At 36.0% G+C, this 19,114-nt stretch overlaps 1 protein-coding gene across 1 annotated transcript in view; it reads right to left on the bottom strand.

Moving 5' to 3' along the window:
- The window catches only part of CPS1 (carbamoyl-phosphate synthase 1), a 126,218-nt gene that overhangs the window by 101,992 nt on the left and 5,112 nt on the right, over window positions 1-19,114 (bottom strand). The window contains exon 2 of the mRNA XM_044241522.1: window positions 1,148-1,257. Coding sequence (XP_044097457.1) covers window positions 1,148-1,257 — 110 coding nt within the window. The remainder of the gene's footprint in view (window positions 1-1,147; window positions 1,258-19,114) is intronic.

Raw genomic sequence — 19,114 nt, 5'->3', positions numbered from 1 at the left:
GGTGAAGCAAAACTTTGCAAACAGCTTTCATACACTGTAATTTAATGTTCTTACCAGTGGAACTATTTTAAAACCCACCTAATATTCTTCATTTCAGACAGAGCCAAGAGTTTAGAGAAGAATGTATGTTAATAATATAAAGGAAGTTTCGTCTGTTAATAACTTCCATATCAGTTAACCCAACATCTCTTTGTCTTTATAAGGTTAACGGAATTTTCCTAAAAGAATTTCTCAAATACTCCAAAGAAGTTTAGTTCATTGACTCTCTAAGGGAAACCTCTTGAAACCATCCAGTCATATTTTTTTAAAGGACTCATAGATTAGTTTTTTTTTAATCCCTGCTCTAAATTACTGTCTAATCAGGTCCCTCATTTTATATGTGGAAACTAGGATTCAGAAGGGTTAAGTGATTTTCTCAATATCGCATAACCTGTTAGCATTGAAAATTAGACCAGAACTTCAGCCTCCTTGTTCCCAGAGAACAACCATGTGTTGGTCAATAAGGACAGCTAGGTGATTTCTGCAGCATCTCTGATCTTTCTGCTGCACACCTATTAGCAGATCTTAAACACTGGCTTGGGTCTCAATTGATAAATTTTGGAGCCATCAGATCAATGAACCTGCTCTTCCTTTGATTACTTTAAGACAATAAACGGATCTGTTATTTCACCTTTCTTACTAGCGTGTGAAATTACACAGAATACCTAAGAACTTTCTCAGCTCCTTATGGTACTTCATATCAGATCTGCAAGGTTGATTCTTAACTTCACTAAAGCAATGGCGCTGGACTGTGCTATCCATCCTTTCCTTGCTCCAATTTCTACCTTAATCATATCCATACCTTCTCCGACAGAAGCCATTTAAGTAATCTCATATGATTTGTGTCCTTGGGCTCTAGGTTTCTAGAATTAATTTTATGCTTTATTTTTCAGGGGAAAACCAGTGTCCATGTTCTCTTTCATTTACCACGGCAGGGAGGAGTTTGTTATCTATGCTGGAAGAGACTACTTAGAGCACAGGGCAACGGCAAGACAATGTGTAGTCTTACTATGATGGGATGATTTCAGCTTTCCACCATGTCTGAGATCATCTAGTTAGTCGGCTACATAGAGGAAGAAGAAAACCTTGGTGCCCGAGCATTACTCACCCTCCCAGGCCCGTGTTAAAAACCACTTCACCAGCGACAGAGGATGGATGGCCGAAGGAGTAGCCTTTCATCTTAGTTCCATCTTCCAGGACAATGTGTGCTGTCTGTGCCTAAAGAAACAGACGCATGAATCTGAGCGGAATACAAAGTACGAGGCAAAACGCATTGAAAAATATCCAAAGGTACAATACACAAACTCACACACTCATTAAATAAACGTCCAGTATATGTGATGAAACCATACTGCCTACATTTGGAGTTTCTCTTGTCACTGGCAGGTGTTTTATTTTGTTTTGCTTGCAAGAGGAACTGAAGCATGTTGAGACATTGTCTATTCTAAGTCTACTTGTAGAATTATCGACAATCCAGAAGTACTTCAGTTGAGCTGAAATGCTGTGTGTCTATCTTTTTCCCCTTAATATTCCATAGCTTTGCTCAAGGATAGCTTTAAGGGAACTCATGAGTTTGCAAAAACTTTGTGTATCGTACCATACAGCTCATCATCACTCTGGGGTTTAGAGCTAGAAGGAATCTTAAAGATTATCCATCAAATCCCCCAGTGTTCCAGAGAACTCTTGTGTTTCTTTCTTTCTTTTCTTTTTTTTTTTTTTTTGAGAGTTCTTATGCTTGATGGAGTTGTCCCAAGGGCCGTCCGTCTACACCAGCTTTATGATCATAAAGAAGTCAAAACTTTATCACTCAATTAATACTGATACAAAAGCAAGCAGTATGAAATATCTAAATATAGATCATATTATATTTTTTAGTAAAGTTATTTATATCCATGTCTGGTTCTCTCTTTGGAATATAAGGCATTCTGAATTTGATCACTTCGCCATACTAATCTTTGAACAGCTTCTATACAATCCTTGGCTAAGAAGAGGGACAATGAGAGAAACTTATCTATGAAGCAGGCATCAGCCACTCTTCCAAAATACTCTAAATGCTATTGTTGAAACAATTTATGTCATATTTCATTTCCATAGAAGTTAGGGAAGAGAGAAATGTGTTAAAGTATACTTTGGGAGGCAAAATATAGACTCGGCAAGAAACCACGGGACAAAATAAGTGGAATGTGACCTTTAGAAAGAAAAACATCTCTGCAAGAATTGAGGAAACTTTATTAATTTTTGGCATAGTTTTTTTAAGATTGAAGATACCATTGTGCTTATATTTAAGAGTCCTTTTTTTAAAAGATGTATATTTAAATACTTAAGGATAAAATACTATGATATTTATGATATCTGAAATTTCCTTTGAAATATTCAGGGATTAGGGTGAATTGGTAGGGATATGAAATACATTCCACCATAAGCTAAAATTGTTGGAGTAAGGGAAATCAGCGTGCTGTTCTTTCTGCAAAGATTAAGTGCAGCTCTTAAAGAGAAGCATAGGAATTCTCTACTTTCTTTCGCTCACATTTTTAGGACTGCTCTCATGGTGCCTAATCCTTTTGTACCCTGCCATTCACCCCCACTCCCACCACACACACACACACACACACACACCAAACTTGATATACAGCAGAAGCTTGGGAAGTGATTTCTAGACCTTGGTTACTACACTCCTTTAGATTTGCAACATGTACTCAGCTTTTCAGGTGTTAAAGTGGAAAAACTTGATTATTTTTCTATAGCAGTCTTCTCTGTAGAAATGCAATGCCTCTTTTAGGTACAAAGTACACAAATCTTTTGGCATTTCAATAACTGCTCATTAATGTATAAAGTAGTGTTTGATCGTCTTTAAACCAATATAATCTGTGCCTAAGTATTGTTTATGTGAGGGTATGCATACACATGAACTTATATTTACACACAAAATAATTCAGTATTTCCTAATAAAATTGATATGTTTAAGATACTTATTTCAACAGGAAATTTCTGTTCTTTTGCAACTGGAGGCACAATGCATGGATTTCAAATTTATATTTCTGAGAAAGATTAAAGTGCTGGACTGCACACATATGTGTTTCTGTGTGCAAGTCCGTATGTGTGGCAGAGTTAGCCAAAAGAATTTTGTCCTTTACTTGGCTTATCAAATAATCTCTGAGACAGTTTTGTTTCATGTATAGCCTTGGAACTCATGTTCGAGATTTCAAGCTTGATACTTTATCTTTGAATAGTTATGGTTTATCCTCTTAGCAACTAAACGAAAAGAGCTTTTGGAATTTAAGAAACAAAACAGATGAACATAAGGGAAGGAAAGAAAAAATAGAATAAGATGAAAACAGAGGGAGACAAACCATAAGAGACTCTTACCTATAGGGAACAAACTGAGGGTTGCTGGAGGCGGGAGGGGTGGGGATGGCAAAACTGGGTCATGGGCATTAAGGAAGGCAATTGATAGAATGAGTATTTGGTGTTATGGGCAACTGATGAATTACTAAATTTTGCCCTTAAAACTAATAATACAGTGTATGTTAACTAAACTTAGATTAAAAAAAAAAAAAGCTTTTAGAATTACTTGGCACAAAGGAAATCACAAGTGATTAATGTAGTATGAGTGATGTCAAGTTCTGAGTTCTGCTTCTGTATATAGGAAATCAACTTTGCATGTCCCTTCTTCTCATAGCATGATTTTCTTATTTTGCATTTTATTTTAATTTACCAACAATTGTTTATTTACGATTGAAGACAGGAAGTAAGAGTGATAATGTTCAGTGTATTATTGAAGATTGTTACAAGCTAATCAAATGTCTATGGTGATGGTTCTCAGCAGGGATTTTTTTTTTTTTTTTTTTTTAAAGATCAAGCAAAGCTTTATTTCACGCCAAGCATCGAGAATCAAACTGACCAGTCAGGGCCGTCTCTTTCAGTAGGGATATTTTTAATGGGAAATTTCCCTAGGTAGCTCTGACATGTTTCAATAGGTGAAATTCTTTGGTCCAAGTAATGAAAATTCACTGTCAAAAAAGTATTTTCTCCTCAAAGTATTATTTTCTGTTCTTGAGGAAGTCATGTGTAACCTACATGCTTTCACAAAATGGAAGGAGGAAAGAAAACATCCTTCTAAATAATACGTAACTTTGATAGAACCTAAAACAACTGGACTTAGTTGGCAAAACGGCTACAAACTACAAATTTCAGCTGTTTTCTATCCATCAGTTTATCTATCCTACTCGAAGCCATCCCTGCCTAAAATATCATCTATTTACTTTTTTACTTTTTTCCCCTTTTCCCATCTAAGAATTTCAAATTGTCTGATCTCTGGGTTAGACACCATCTAATTATTTTAAAGAAAGGTAAAAATTAACATAAGCAAATCCAATTCTTGTTAGCCTGTTCCCACAATTCTATTTGGCATTTTTCTTTCTCTCTCCATGGGACCAGATTTCTACTTTACTTTCAGTCTTTTAAAGATATACTTGAGGAGACATTTACTGTTGCCTGAAATAGTCCCTGAGATTGTGTTCAATATGTCTTTTTGATCCTTTAATTATATTTTTTGTTCTTTTTGGCAGCTTTTATAGATCTTCCAATCCTCTTTCCCACTACACATTATATTCTTACAAGTCTTCTGTTTATAGCCTATGGTACCCTTTATATTCCACTTAACTACATAGGCCTCTGATGAGTTTAAAATGATGAGTGCCAATTGACTTATCTATGAATTGATAGAGGAACTCTGAACAAAGAGCTATTATTTGGTATCCCCTCTTCTAGCTAATAGTTCCCCAAATGCTACTTCATTCCAATGAGTCCAAAAGAAATCACCTTGCGACTATTGTAAGATATTTTAGTAGCCTCGCCCTGGTAGAAAGAGGTCCATAGCCTAGGAATTAGATTGTACCATTAAAGGATAATTTAAGTGCCTACTGCCAGAGCCCTTTAATACTTTGAATGCTGAAAGTACAAAGGAAACCTTAAGGAAGAGAAGCCTGTACATTCATATAATGTCAGGAAAAGTAAGCAAAGGATATATAAATATGAATTCTACTAAGTAAAGGACCTCTATCATGACATGGTCCCTATGTGTTTAATAAAAATATATGTGTCAAGAAGACTGCTTTCACATTCAGGTCAAAAACTCATTGAGCTCCTACCATGTGCCAAATCCCACACCAGGCTCTGCAAATACATGGACAAATGTCCCCAGACCCTCCATTTAGCAAAAGGTCTATATATGTGACAGAATGGTAAGGAAGAAACCTCCAGAAGAATATCACTGAAGCACCTGGAGATAACATGATAAATAAAATTTATTTTATTTATAAATTAAATAAATTTAAATGATAAATTTAAATGATAAATAATTTATTTATAAATTAAATAAATTTAAATGATAAATAAAATCCCTTTCCTTTGGGAGATTTTTCTTTAATAAAAGAATTCACCCTTTCTTTTCCATCTATGCTTTAAGTAATAAAAATTAAAATTTTAGGAAAGAATTCATGTCAAATTTTGAATTTAAAGCCCAAAATTTAAAGGCTTTTTCAAGGGATGCCTCTGTGGCTCAGTTGGTTAAGCATCTGGCTCTTGGTTTTGGCTGTGGTCTTGATCTCAGGGTGGTGAGATCAAGCCCTGTGTCAGACTTTATGCTTAGCGCAGTCTGTTGGAGATTCTCTCTCCCTCCATATCTGCCCCTCTCACTTGTGTTTGCTTGCTCTCTCTCAAATAAATAAATAAATCTTTTTTTTTTTTTTTAAAGGAAAAAGAAGATGCCTTCAAGTCTGCTCAAATGTCATCCATCTTCTTGGTGAGTCATATCTCCTCCCTCTTATTTAAAATGAAAATATTGCCCCCTCCCACCCCCCCACCCCCATTGCCCAACTCCTCCAACTCCCCACCCCCACCCCACCCCCGTGCTCTATCTGTTTTTCCTTTACAGCAGTCATTGCCTCCCTGCCTTAACGCCCTAGAAAACAAACTTCATGTAGACAGAGTATTAGATCTGCACAGAGTAGATAATTATTCAATTTTTGTTGCATGAATAAAGATTCATTGAGTGTCAATATGAAGAAAATAACATAGTACCAGAAATTCTTACTATTTTTATCATTATTATTCAGCTTTCAGTTTGTCAAGGAATGAATTTAAAAATAAGCAAATACTTGTTTTGAGTTGCCTTTCTGTTATGCTTAACCAAGAATGCCGTTCTATAATGTGTTTAATTTAGTCCCATCAAGTGGAGATACTACATTGGAAAAGAGACATGAGTGGCATTGAGGGAGACAAGGGGCAAAGAAGGGAAAGATCAGTGGATGCTTATACCCACACAAGCATAGTGAGTGTGCTGTACATAAGTGTACAAATACGTGTTGTGCAGAGCTAAGACAAATACCATGATCATTCAAAATTCAATTTACTAGGCATTTCACATCAAAGAGGCTGACGGTGCTTGAATTACTTAACAAACTGTTTCATTCCTTATCTCACTTCGCAAACATAGACAAAGAATGAGAAAGCTCTCCTTACCCAGTATATTCTAAAATATACCGGTACGTGAAGACAATTCCGTTTTATTCTATTTAATTTTAAGATAATTTATGCACATGACTCTTGAAGAAAAATTATTTTACATTTCTCTTATTGTTTTCAGGTGTTAAAACATGAGTTTGTCACAGCAGATTCAAGTGAAAGGCGTAAGGAAGGGTGAACTCAAAGGGATCAAAAGTTATTTTGTACACCGAAAGCTATTTATTTCTTGATCACCAAAATTAGGTGAATAAACATGTATGATTACCCACCTTACTCAGGTAGAAATTGGAGTCTAACTGGCTGCTGCCTATCTCTTTGTCAGTCATTGTAGAGCAATGGAAGCATGCAATAAATTCTGAAGTGAGTTTACTCTGACCCATGCTTGGTAGAATTATGAAGGATTTTAGTCTGGTTTGCTCTCATTACACATGGAGAACAACTATTCTCCAAAATATAAATACTTATATGAGCATTATTTGCAGATGGCTACTTTGGATTTTTCCTCGTTTTGTGGTTGTTGTTGTTGTTGACGACCTGGGATGAACAGTCTCAATTCTTTTCACATGTCCTTAAAGTTCTTCATTTTACTTTTTCCCCTCTGGGTCTTTGACTAATATTCTAAGAACTTTTCTTAGTAAAACCTTCATGAAAATTAAATTCCATGTGTGACAGGATCCACTTAGTGGCCTAATTTTAATTGAGTCCTCATTTTCATTATAGTGTAATTCTTCATCACTAATTAAATGCATATGAAATTATAAGAATATTCTTCAAATCTCAAGATCATAGCCAATAAAAAATCTTAACTTTTTAATTCACTATCTAATTTTAGATTTAAGTGCCTCAAAGTCAAAGAACTAGTTACGTGTTGTTGTTAGTTGCTTTTATTCATATTGACTCAATCAAACTGACAATAAAATGATGAAATATAACAAAGAAATTTTGGGTTGTATCGGTACCCATCTTCAGGTTAGCAGTTAAAAGATATTTATACTGCTTTTATTAATGGAATGTAAATCAATCCCTTTTCTCCACTCAACATCATTTATCATCCCAAACAAGCATCATCCCCTAAATGTAACGAGGAAAATAACCTTAGCACAAGGGACAGCAGAACAAGAAGCATCTATCTAGAAATCTCATTTCAATAAAGTCAGTCACATTGGATTGCCAAATGCCTAAATCACAGACTTGAAAAATAAAATAATTATATATTGTAAATATATAAATTATATAGTTATTTCAGGATAAGAGTAAGTATAATTTTCCATCTAACCAGGTGAGGAATTATTTTAAATATAGAGGGAGTAGAATTCTGGAGAAAAGCAAGTACTATAGGGAAAAAAAATTCATAGACTATGGTCAGTTACTTCTTCTATGTTGACCACATCTATACCAATGTGTGCCCAGGCCCTATCTATTAGGGACTATTTAAAACTGTACTCTGGGACAATTATCATCTCATATGTGGAATTTAAGAAACAAAACAGAGTGTCACAGGGGAAGAGAAAAAAAATAAAACAAAACAAAATCAGAGAGAAACAAACCATAAGAGACTCTGAATCGTAGGAAACAAACTGAGGATTGCTGGGGGGGGCGGGGTTGGAGAGATAGGGTGGCTGCATGATGGGCATTACGGAAAGCCTGTGACGTAAGGAGCACTGGGTCTTATATAAGACTGATGAATCACTGACCTCTACCTCTGAAATTAATAATGTAATATATGTTAATTAATTGAATTTAAATGAATGAATGAATGAATGAATAAAACTGTGCTCTGTGGAAGGGAAGGAGAGGTAATATAAATGCAGTTGGGTTGGAGAGAGCAATTGTGACCCTCTCTCCCACCTTTCACCATTTGGCTTTCTCTCCCCCCACTTCCTGATAAAATATGGATTCACTGGCTTTTTGGTTTGTTTTTTGTTTGTTTAGTTTTGGTTTTGGTTTTATAATTGTGACTAATTGTAGTGTATTAAAGGTCAACTCTACGGATGCCTTTGGAGACTTTGTCAGAAAAACAAACCTTGAAGAGCCATGAGATTGAGGTATGCCCAAGTTCTCACCCTCATCTCTGCCTCCCTTCTTTCTACCTCCCTGAACTCTACCACTTGTTAGAAACCCAAGTTTCATCATCTTTGTGCATTAATCGAACAAGCAGTAGAAGACTTGTCCTTTCTCAAGTTAAGACTAAACAAAAATTGGCACTTATTATTTACTGCCCCATAACCAAGTATATGACTAATTTCTCCAATAAGATTATAGGCAACACCAGACAACATCAAGGACAGAGAGTCTACCTTGTCTGTCCAACACAGCATCACCAGCACATAACACAATGATTGGCACATAGTGGGTGATTGGAGAAACCATTTTATTCCTTCCTGAATTCATACTTTGGTCCACAAAGCTAATTTTCAGAGACTTTGGAAAGGTCATTTAACCCCAGTCCACAAAGTAAAAGTAAGAGGAATGATTGGTGACTTCGGGAAATGGAATTGAGCAAGACTGGCTTGGCCCTTCTTTTTTTTTTTTTTTTTTCAAGAACTATTAATTTATTGAGTTTTACTGGACCATAGTCTTAACTATTTGTTATTTGATGTAGTATACAATATGATCGACATAGGCCATGTCCCTGTTACAGAGGATAAAACAGCATCGTGTACCAGGTTTGGTTCTTTTTTTTTTTTTTTTTTTTCATTTTTGTAAGATTTTTTTTATTTTTTTTTATTTTTTTTCCAATTTATTTATTTTCAGAAAAACAGTATTCATTATTTTTTCACCACACCCAGTGCTCCATGCAAGCCGTGCCCTCTATAATACCCACCACCTGGTACCCCAACCTCCCACCCCCCTGCCACTTCAAACCCCTCAGATTGTTTTTCAGAGTCCATAGTCTCTCATGGTTCATCTCCCCTTCCAATTTACCCAAAAGCACATACCCTCCCCAATGTCCATAACCCTACCCCCCTTCTCCCAACCCCCCTCCCCCCAGCAACCCACAGTTTGTTTCGTGAGATTAAGAGTCACTTATGGTTTGTCTCCCTCCCTATCCCATCTTGTTTCATGGATTCTTCTCCTACCCACTTAAGCCCCCATGTTGCATCACCACTCCCTCATATCAGGGAGATCATATGATAGTTGTCTTTCTCCGCTTGACTTATTTCGCTAAGCATGATACGCTCTAGTTCTAGAGCGTATCATGGCTTGGCCCTTCTTAACTCTCTTTTCAAAGAAACCTGTTCTCAGTTGTACATCAAGATAGGAGAGGAGCAGCTGTGAGTGAATACACTTGACTCAGGGAAAGGAGTTACAAGAAACATATTTTGTTACAGAGCTGGGCCTTGTTTTCTAAACAGTTTTAGCAGTAATAAAGATGATATTCAGATTGCTGTCTATTTGAATACTGTGTCTTATTTCTGTATTGATTCTAAATATAGAGATTGAAGAGAAAGTATCATTACACCCTAAAATCACACCAGTAGAAAGTACCCTGCAAATACTGACAGACTGAATGAATGAATGAATGAATGAATATTTGAATGAATGGCTTTCAGGTGGCAAAGAAGCTACATAGATCTATTTTTGTTTCGCTGTAACCTAATTGGCTTGCAGAATGCAAGTCCTATTTTAACTATTCCTCTTAGGCACTGCTCACAAAGGTAAAAAACAATGGGCAATATATAACTGTCTTTTAACTCCGTGTGACTTATTTCCTGGGAGACTAGTTAAGAGAATAAAGAACACCTGCTTTCACAGTATTTTTCTCTTCCATATTCCACCAACTAGAGATGTAAATGGGTACAGCAATTCCTTTTTATAAAGTCATTATCATACTTAAGCTTTATTCACACTTTAGTAAAATCACTTCATGCAGATAATCTACTAACTGTTAGTACTGCTAAATGATAATGAATTCACTATAACAGAAAAAAAGGAAAGCATGCACTCTCTTCCATACGATCTTCTCTATTATTTCCTTTAATAGAGAAAATTATAAAATTTATTATGGAAAAATAAACACCTATTTTTTCATTTTATACTTAATATAAGTTTTTACTTTTCACCACATCATGAATTCTTATTCCATTTGTCTTATTTTTGGCTGAACTCTTTTATAAAATGTAGATTTCTAATTTCGGTACTTTTCTAGTAGCAGTTGGTTTTACAAATCTTTCAAATCCAATGATATTAAGACTAATAGTAAGATGTTGGAGTTTCAGGGTCTCTCTCTTTGGCATCTTTTCCTAACATCCTTTGGGAATAACAACTTTCAAATCACATCTGGTCCTACAGGCTAGATAATAAAGTTACTTAAATAATTACTACTGCAATTAAAAATAATTCCACTGTTAATGGGAATGCAAAATTGGTGTAGCCACTATGGGAAACGGTATAGAGATTTTTCCAAAAAAAGTAAAACTGAACTAACATATAATCTAGCAATCCTACCTCTGGATATTTACCCAAGGAATTGAATTAAGGATCTCAGAGAGATAGAAGAACTTCATCTTCATTGTAGCACTATTCACAATAGTGAAAACAACCTAAATATCCATCAACAGATGAGTAGATAAAGAAAATGCATATATACATACAATGGAAGTATATACATACAATGGAATATTACTTAGCTTTAAAAAAGGAAGGAAATCCTGTCATACATGGCAACATGGATGGACTGTGAGGACAGTATGCTAAGTGAAGTAAGCCAGTCACAGAGAGACAAACACTGCATAATTCCACTTACATAAGATACCTGAAATAGTCAAACATATAGAATCTGGAAGAAGAAACGTGGTTGCCAGAGGCCAGGGTAAGAAGGGGAAATGGGTGTTACTAACTAACAGACATAAAGTCTCAAATGTTTAAGATGAATAAGTTCTAATGATCTGCTGTACAACATTGTCCCTAAAACTGCGCTGTACAGTTAAAAATCTTTTAAGAAGTTGAATCTCGGGACGCCTGGGTGGCTCAGTTGGTTGGACGACTGCCTTCGGCTCAGGGCGTGATCCTGGAGTCCCGGGATCGAGTCCCGCACCAGGCTCCCAGCTCCATGGGGAGTCTGCTTCGCTCTCTGACCTTCTCCTCGCTCGTGCTCTCTCTCACTGTCTCTCTCTCTCAAATAAATAAATAAAATCTTTAAAAAAAAAAAAAAAAGAAGTTGAATCTCATGTTAAGGACTCTAACTGCAAAAAAAATAATAAAATAAAATAAAACAGTTCCACCTCATCACACAGTACCTAATAATTCATAATGACTATTAATAACTCATAGGTTGTCACTGACTTGCTTCAAGAACTAACTCCATACTACATTGGCTTTTGTCACCACCCAAGAGAAAAATCTCCATCATCATTTATTATTGGCTCCCAATTGTTCCCTCTGTCTCCAAACTCTCCCTGCTTCTACCTATCCCATGCAGTGAAGTTAAAGGTTATCTTTCTTTTTTTTTTTTTTTAATTATTTATTTGACAGACAGAGATCACAAGTAGGCAGAGAGGCAGGCAGAGAGAGAGGAAAGGAAGCAGGCTCCCTGCTGAACAGAGAGCCTGATGCGGGGCTCAATCCAAGGACCCTGGGATCACGACCTGAGCTGAAGGCAGAGGCTTCAACCCACTGAGCCACCCAGGTGCCCCAAAGGTTATCTTAAACATATACTGCATAACACTAATCTTCACGTTCCCCAATTAACATTCCAAGTCCCCTCATCTGGCCCATTATGGAATCCCTTAGACTCGCCACCTCTAGACTTTGTGCATAAATGTCTCCTCTTTGCCTGTTTCTGTCCTGGTTATCCTTCTTAGCCCGGCTCATAATATGTCTTCAAAGATCCTCCAAGTCAGAATCAACCACTGATTTTCCTGTGCTGTCACTGCATGTGTGTGTGTACTGTTTGTGCTACCTTTTGTTTTAATTGTTTAAGTTACTCTTCTACTCTGCTAGGTCACAACTTCTGAGACAGAAAATCCAAAGTCCGATTTAATTTTATATCCTTACAGAAATGGCCCACGGTTGTTCACACAGTCATATAATCACAATATACTTGGTGAATGCACAGAATATGGGCCATTATGTGATGCTGAATGTTGTTCACATGCTGATATTATGGTTTTACTAATCAATTTTCTGATGCCCACCGGCTACTGGGTTTTGTTCGCTTGCTTATTTGTACTTGAAAACAAAGACAGATGTCCCACATAGGCATAGTTCATGCTAAAAGATGGAAGATAAAAGTAAAGAATAAGTTGGAGCTGGTTGGCAGCCCTTACCTCATAAGCATCCCTAGGTTTCTATACCAACTAGGTGTCATACAGATAATATCTTCAGAAGAGTCTAGAAGATCATTTCTAATCTTGATTCTTTGGCCTTCCTAATGGGTTGCTTCCATTACTAATATTAATTATTATCTTAATGTCAACATAAACCTAAGCCTCCATCACTGGGGAAAAGGAATAATAAATTATGTGTGCATACATAGCCCAATTATTTTCCTTTCTTCCTTTACTTTTTTTTTTTTTTAAGATTTATATATTTATTTATTTTAGAGAACAAGAGGTAGAGGGAGAATAAGAAGGAGACAACCTCCAATAGACTGCCCATGGAGCATAGAGACAACACAGGGCTCAATCTCACCACTGAGATCACGACCTGAGCCAAAACCAAGAGTTGGAGGCTTGACTAACTGAGCCACCCAGGTGCCCCTCTTCCTTAACTTTTCATGTAAAATCCTTGCCAAATTTTACTATAGGTCATTGGTAAATTCATTGATTTTAATTCACTAATATAGTCTCATAGTATTACACTTCTATACCAAATCCCCAAATAGTTTACAACTAATAGTCTGTTTTTATATCCCTCTGGAAAAAACAAAAAACAAAAAACTGAGGCTGCCATATTTTTACCGATATTGTTTCTGAGGTTTACATTTAGTGCTGGTGCATACCTGACACTCAATAAAGATTTTAACTAAATTTGAGAATAGTAACTAAAGATGACATGTATACATCAATTTTTCTCTACTTTGTGTCCATATGTTAAAGTATCTCCCACTTTGTTTTGTTTCTATTTTAATTCTGGAATAATCATCATGTTTGAAAAAATATATATAAAGCACCCCATGTCTTAAGCATGCCTTATAAAAGTGGATTGACCTGTCACGATCCTGTTTCTACCTTTTGGTATTGCTGTAATGAGACCCTGTTAAGGCATAAACCAGATGGCATGTATAGTTACCAATGCTTAGTAAAGTCTATACATAGTTGCACAAATAAACTGTGTATATAGATTTGAAAGATAAATGTCTGCTGTTCTGAGAAAGTTACCTTACCGCAAGTAGAATTATGAAGTTATGTTGGAAAAATGGGATTTGGGAGAACATTGACCTCACCGAGGGCTCTACCCTGATCCCTTTCATAAGATTTCATTAATAATAATTAACATGATGGGTTGGGCACTGCTTCTAAAGCTACCAATGGGTTTTCTCAATTAATCTTCACAAAAAAACAGTGAAGTAGGTAATGTTAAGAACTGTATTTTACAGTAAAGCTAACTGAGGTTTGGAGGAGTCAAGATCATTCCAGTAGTAAATAGAAAAACAGTGGCTTCTGAATGTAGTCAGTGTTACTTAGAATCCACAACCCTCTATCCCGCTATCATTATCCTCTGCAGGGAGCCAGGTAGAAGGATTCAGCTTCAGCTGAGGTACGTATGGCCCCTTTTCCTTCTCCTAAGCTTACTTCTATTTCTTCTTTCCAATCTTTTCAAATGGGAACAAAAAAGCATTTCAATTACAAACTCACTCGAATTTATTTATAAGATCTTTCTTTCAAAACTGCCGTGAATAACCTGGCAGGTGCCCAGGTCAGCCGAGAATCACCTGTCTGTAAGTCTGTAAATCATCAGAGTGGAAGGTTAAGTCATTAGCTGTATCCTGTGATCTTAGGAGAACGAGAAGGCTCTGAGAACGTTTCACACCAATTCCAGGCCCTTAAGTCTGAAGCTCTGAAGACTGTCAGGACTATCGATGTGGTGAACATAGAGACCCACCGCTCAGTCCCCCTTCATGAAGGCTCTGCTGCCCTGCTGCAAGGGGGGAGGTCAGTGGACAGTCACCACCAGTCAGTTCCCTGATGGTCTGCCTCAGCTGCAGAGAGCTGCTTTGCCACAGGCCCTGCACGGAGAGCCCCTTGCCCACACTGGTTACTGAGGCTGGCAGGGAGAGGAAGGCCCCGGCCCAACACAGGAAACTCTGGTGGGCAAGAGCTTTCTGCCGGGTTGACCTACACTTTCTCAAACCTGCATCACAGTTTACTTCTTCTCTGCCCAACTCCATTGCCTCAAATTCCCTCCACCAGCATTAACTGCTAATAAATATCTGGCTCCCTAAACACCATTTAATATCTGCTTCTGGAGAACCTAACTTACGATAGTCACGAGTCAATAAGAATTCAAAGGCTTTGGTGAGTCTCAAGAAAAGTTCTGCGATTTATGAGGGTTCTAACCCAGAAACTACTAGAGAAATGTGGAACACTGCAGGACACCTGAATGGTTTCCTTTCTTCGTGTATCCCTAAAATGTTAAGAATTAGCCCAGACTTCAAGTGAATTTGGCATAGTGCCAAAATTAGGTCAGTTAAGGTCCTTAGGCCAAAGTCAATGGTACCTGCAAGTTGTTCAATGTCCAGAGGCAGACATACACTTTTAGGGGCCACTAAGCACAAGTTCAGCATGCAACTGCCTAAAATAAAACTCATACACACACACATCTACACACACACACACACACACACACACACACTTGCCTATACCTTCTAAATCTCTCTTGACTGACCTTGAACCAATGTTTAAATTGAAATTAATAACATTATCTCTACCCCTTCACAATTGTATTTTTCTCCCATCCACGTAAATATGTTTACAAAACATCCAACAGGACCCTGCACCTCATGCACACCCTGACAAATAAGGCCAGGCTTTGTAGACAATATATGTAGCAAGAAAAATGCGTTAAAACTAGCTCATGCTCAGAGTTTGATTTCTTTTAGCCTGGAGCATTCAGATATTGTGGATTTGGGAGCCAGTTAGATTATGAAATAAGGAGTCAAAAATTGTCTGTTCTTATGACTTTATATGATTTTGTGGGATAAAGACTAAAATTAGTAGTCCCCTTGTCCTAGTAATACTAAATATTACTTTTCCTCACAACTTTATAGTTGGAACATTGTAAGATTATAAATTTTTCCACACACATAATATTTAAATAGGCTAAAATGGAATTTTTCTGTGTATACTCGATTACCTCATTTTAATCTTTTATTTTATAATTATAATTTTCTCTAAATTAAATTGAGTTACATAAATTTCTACATGATCCCTATTCTTATATTACTTTCTAAATGGAACTTTTAGTAAACTGCACAATCTTTGGGTGTTGTACTTTCTAATATTTAAAAAACCTGGTGATTCCTTCATAAAGCATAGGTAATTTCTGATGAAAATACATTTTTGTGAGAGAGCTTGCATATAAGTAGAAATTCCAACAAATTCTCTATTTAATTGTTGATTTTTCTGCCAAGGAAGTTGATGTCGTTTTACTGTACCACAGAATGTTGTTGTTGTTTTTTTTAATGATCTCAAAAAATGTGATGCTGTAAGCAAATCTCACATTTTCCCTAAATATCTCACTCATCTCTTTAGGGCTTTTGATTTTTTCCTTCAAATTAAAATTCATTGTAAACCTACATTTATGGGTCCATTTTCATTTCCTAGTAAGATGACTGATTAGCTTTATGGGACCACAAATAGATGACCGAAATTTTACACCCTAATACTCTCAGTTTGAAATCAGGTTTAAAAGGGTAGATGATTCAAAGCACTTTCCAGGATAAGAACAATGCAACAGCTGTTAATAGGAGTCACACAGCTAAATTCTCCTTCAAAAAGCTTTGAAAATGTGTCCCTGGTGTTATGCTCAACTGATTTAGAGAGCTTAGGCTTAGGAAGTAACAGTCAAAATTCAAGCATAATTTATAATTTAACCTACAAAGGTTTTAAAAGTGCCCAGTGTTCATTACTGTCTTTAGGCTTTTCCTTTGCACTCAGTATTATGTTATTAAAAGTCATCCACCCATTCCTTAATCATCCCACATCACAGCATCATTCTGGGATAACTTTGAAGATATTGGTCCTTCACTTTGAAGCAGCTTTCTTTGGATCCATTAGTTTGAGACAGTGGAAACAAGTCAAAATGAGACTTTTCTTACAATTCAAAATTACTAGCAGTAAACACCTACCACATTAGATTTCTGCATATGTGAAGCTTATGGGACTATAAGAGAAACAAACTGAAAATTGAAAAACAGTATGTTTTGTTACAATACATGACAATATTTTGGTTAAAGTGAAAGAAATATGTCACTGCCCTAAAATATCCTATTAATAGAATTGTTAATTAAAGCAAGAATCCTTACTAATTCTTTAATTTAAACAATCTGTTCTCAAAATGCAACCAAAACAGGAGAAAAAAGGAAAGGAAAATGTATATGATTTATTTTATGTGAGGATAAAGTATAGTATATACATGGGCTCTTGAGTAAGCAATAACATTACAGCAGGAGAAATGATTTAGAGCATTATGAAGCCAAGTTAAACAACAAGGATGGCTCCAAGTAAATGAGCACAGTAGACAAAAAGCCAAATTAAAAAATTCCATGTGGTGTTTGGGCCTAATTAAAATTCTAACCAGATTTGCTATGGATATGTTTCACTTGTACAAAAATAGACATCCAGGTGTCCTTGTGTAAACTCCCGCACTTACACATCCGCGAAATGGGAATAACTGCACTGTTTCTTCCCCTAGGTGTGAGAATTTACCAGTAAAATGTTCTGAATGTAAAGGCTTAAGCTAATTTAGCAATAAGTTCCATAAAAGATTTGAATATAAAACTTGATAGTTGCAATAATCCCCTTAAGCTAATAGTAGAAATGAAAATCATTTACTCAGGGAATCTGACTGTATTGCTATTAAATCATTTGACTATGTAAATTATTTGTATATCAGAAAAAGCAGAAGCCCCATGTGTTTATTTTCATTTTCACCAAGGCCTAAAGCCATATAACATATTTGATTTCTGGCTTACCTGATGTTTCTTAGCTATTAGTTTATATCAGAACTCATCCTCTCAAGAAATAAAATAAATCTGAACCAAGCTTTATAACAGAAGAAGCTTAAAGCCAGAATTTATTTCAGTTATTACTGCATAGATGATATAGTAAAAGTTAAAATCTTAAAGTGTTCTTTATTGGTAAATTAAACCTCTTTTTTCATTATTGGAGTTGTATTATCAAAAAAGGACACTTAAAATTCAGAATTAAGGCACAATTTCTAAATGTGGAATATTTAATGAGACTTTTCTGCAGTTACAATATCTAACACTTCAACAATTAAAAGTACTGTAACAGCAGTAATCAATCAAGACTTACAGCATCCTAAGTTAATAGCCTTACCACATCCTACATTAATATTAAGTTATCTGTCTTTAGTTAAACATAAGCCATTGTTGGGGGGAAAAACTCACAAGGTTAATTTACTTGAATACTTCTCTGCTCCAGATATTTGTAAACAAATGAGTCAGATTCATAAGTAATTTTTATTCTAGTTATGTTTCTCATTATAAATAAAATATAGCTTTTAGAAAAGTTCCATTATAAATTATGTTCATAAAGTGTAAGTTTATGGTAAAATTTTCCTGAATCTAGGAGGGATCTCCAATATTATAAGACAGGGGCACCTGGGTGGCTCAGAGGGTTAAAGCCTCTCTTTGGCTCAGGTCATGATCTCAGGGTACTGGGAGCAAGCCCCCCATCAGGCTCTCTGCTCAGCAGGGAGCCTGCTTCCTCCTCTCTCTCTGCCTGCCTCTCTGCCAACCTGTGATCTCTGTCTGTTGAATAAATAAATAAAATCTTTAAAAATATATTGTAAGACAATTTTTATTTTATGGCAATAAATTAATATGGTTTTATTTAGTTTTACATCATAGATGAAAATTATTCAGTAAAATTCTTAGTGGTACATTGACCTTATTGATTCACCTATTAGAACTGTATGTTAGCCAGTAATCTCCCTGTGAAATATAAAAGATTGGTGTATAATATTTAGTAAGTTAACAAAAAAGGAAAAAAGAGTAAAGAAGTCTTGAAAATATTTTCATGAGTTGAATCCATTTAGACCACATGAAGAAAATCAAGGGGAAACTAGATGTGCTAGGACTAAGGAGTCCAAAACCAAGTCTGATGCTGGCTCATGTAGCGTCTTTCCAGTCTTCAGTCACTATAAATACCCTAAAAAATGCTAGTCCCATCAAGGACGTTCATTCTTGCATAGCAAACTGAGGAAGCCTTGAAGTGGGCTCTGGCATGAACATTGCTTAAGAGATACTGAAAACTCTTTATTATAACTTGAACTTTTGTACAAGTCAGAAATGTGAAAAGGTTAAATGAAGATGTGAGGGCAAAGAAACGTTCTCTATTTCACTAAATTCACTTGTACAGGA

Source organism: Neovison vison, chromosome 3 (genome assembly GCF_020171115.1).
Source record: "Neovison vison isolate M4711 chromosome 3, ASM_NN_V1, whole genome shotgun sequence".
Classification (NCBI taxonomy): Eukaryota; Metazoa; Chordata; class Mammalia; order Carnivora; family Mustelidae; genus Neogale; species Neogale vison.
The sequence above is the reverse complement of the archived record's forward strand: the minus strand, read 5'-3'. Positions and strand labels throughout refer to the sequence as shown.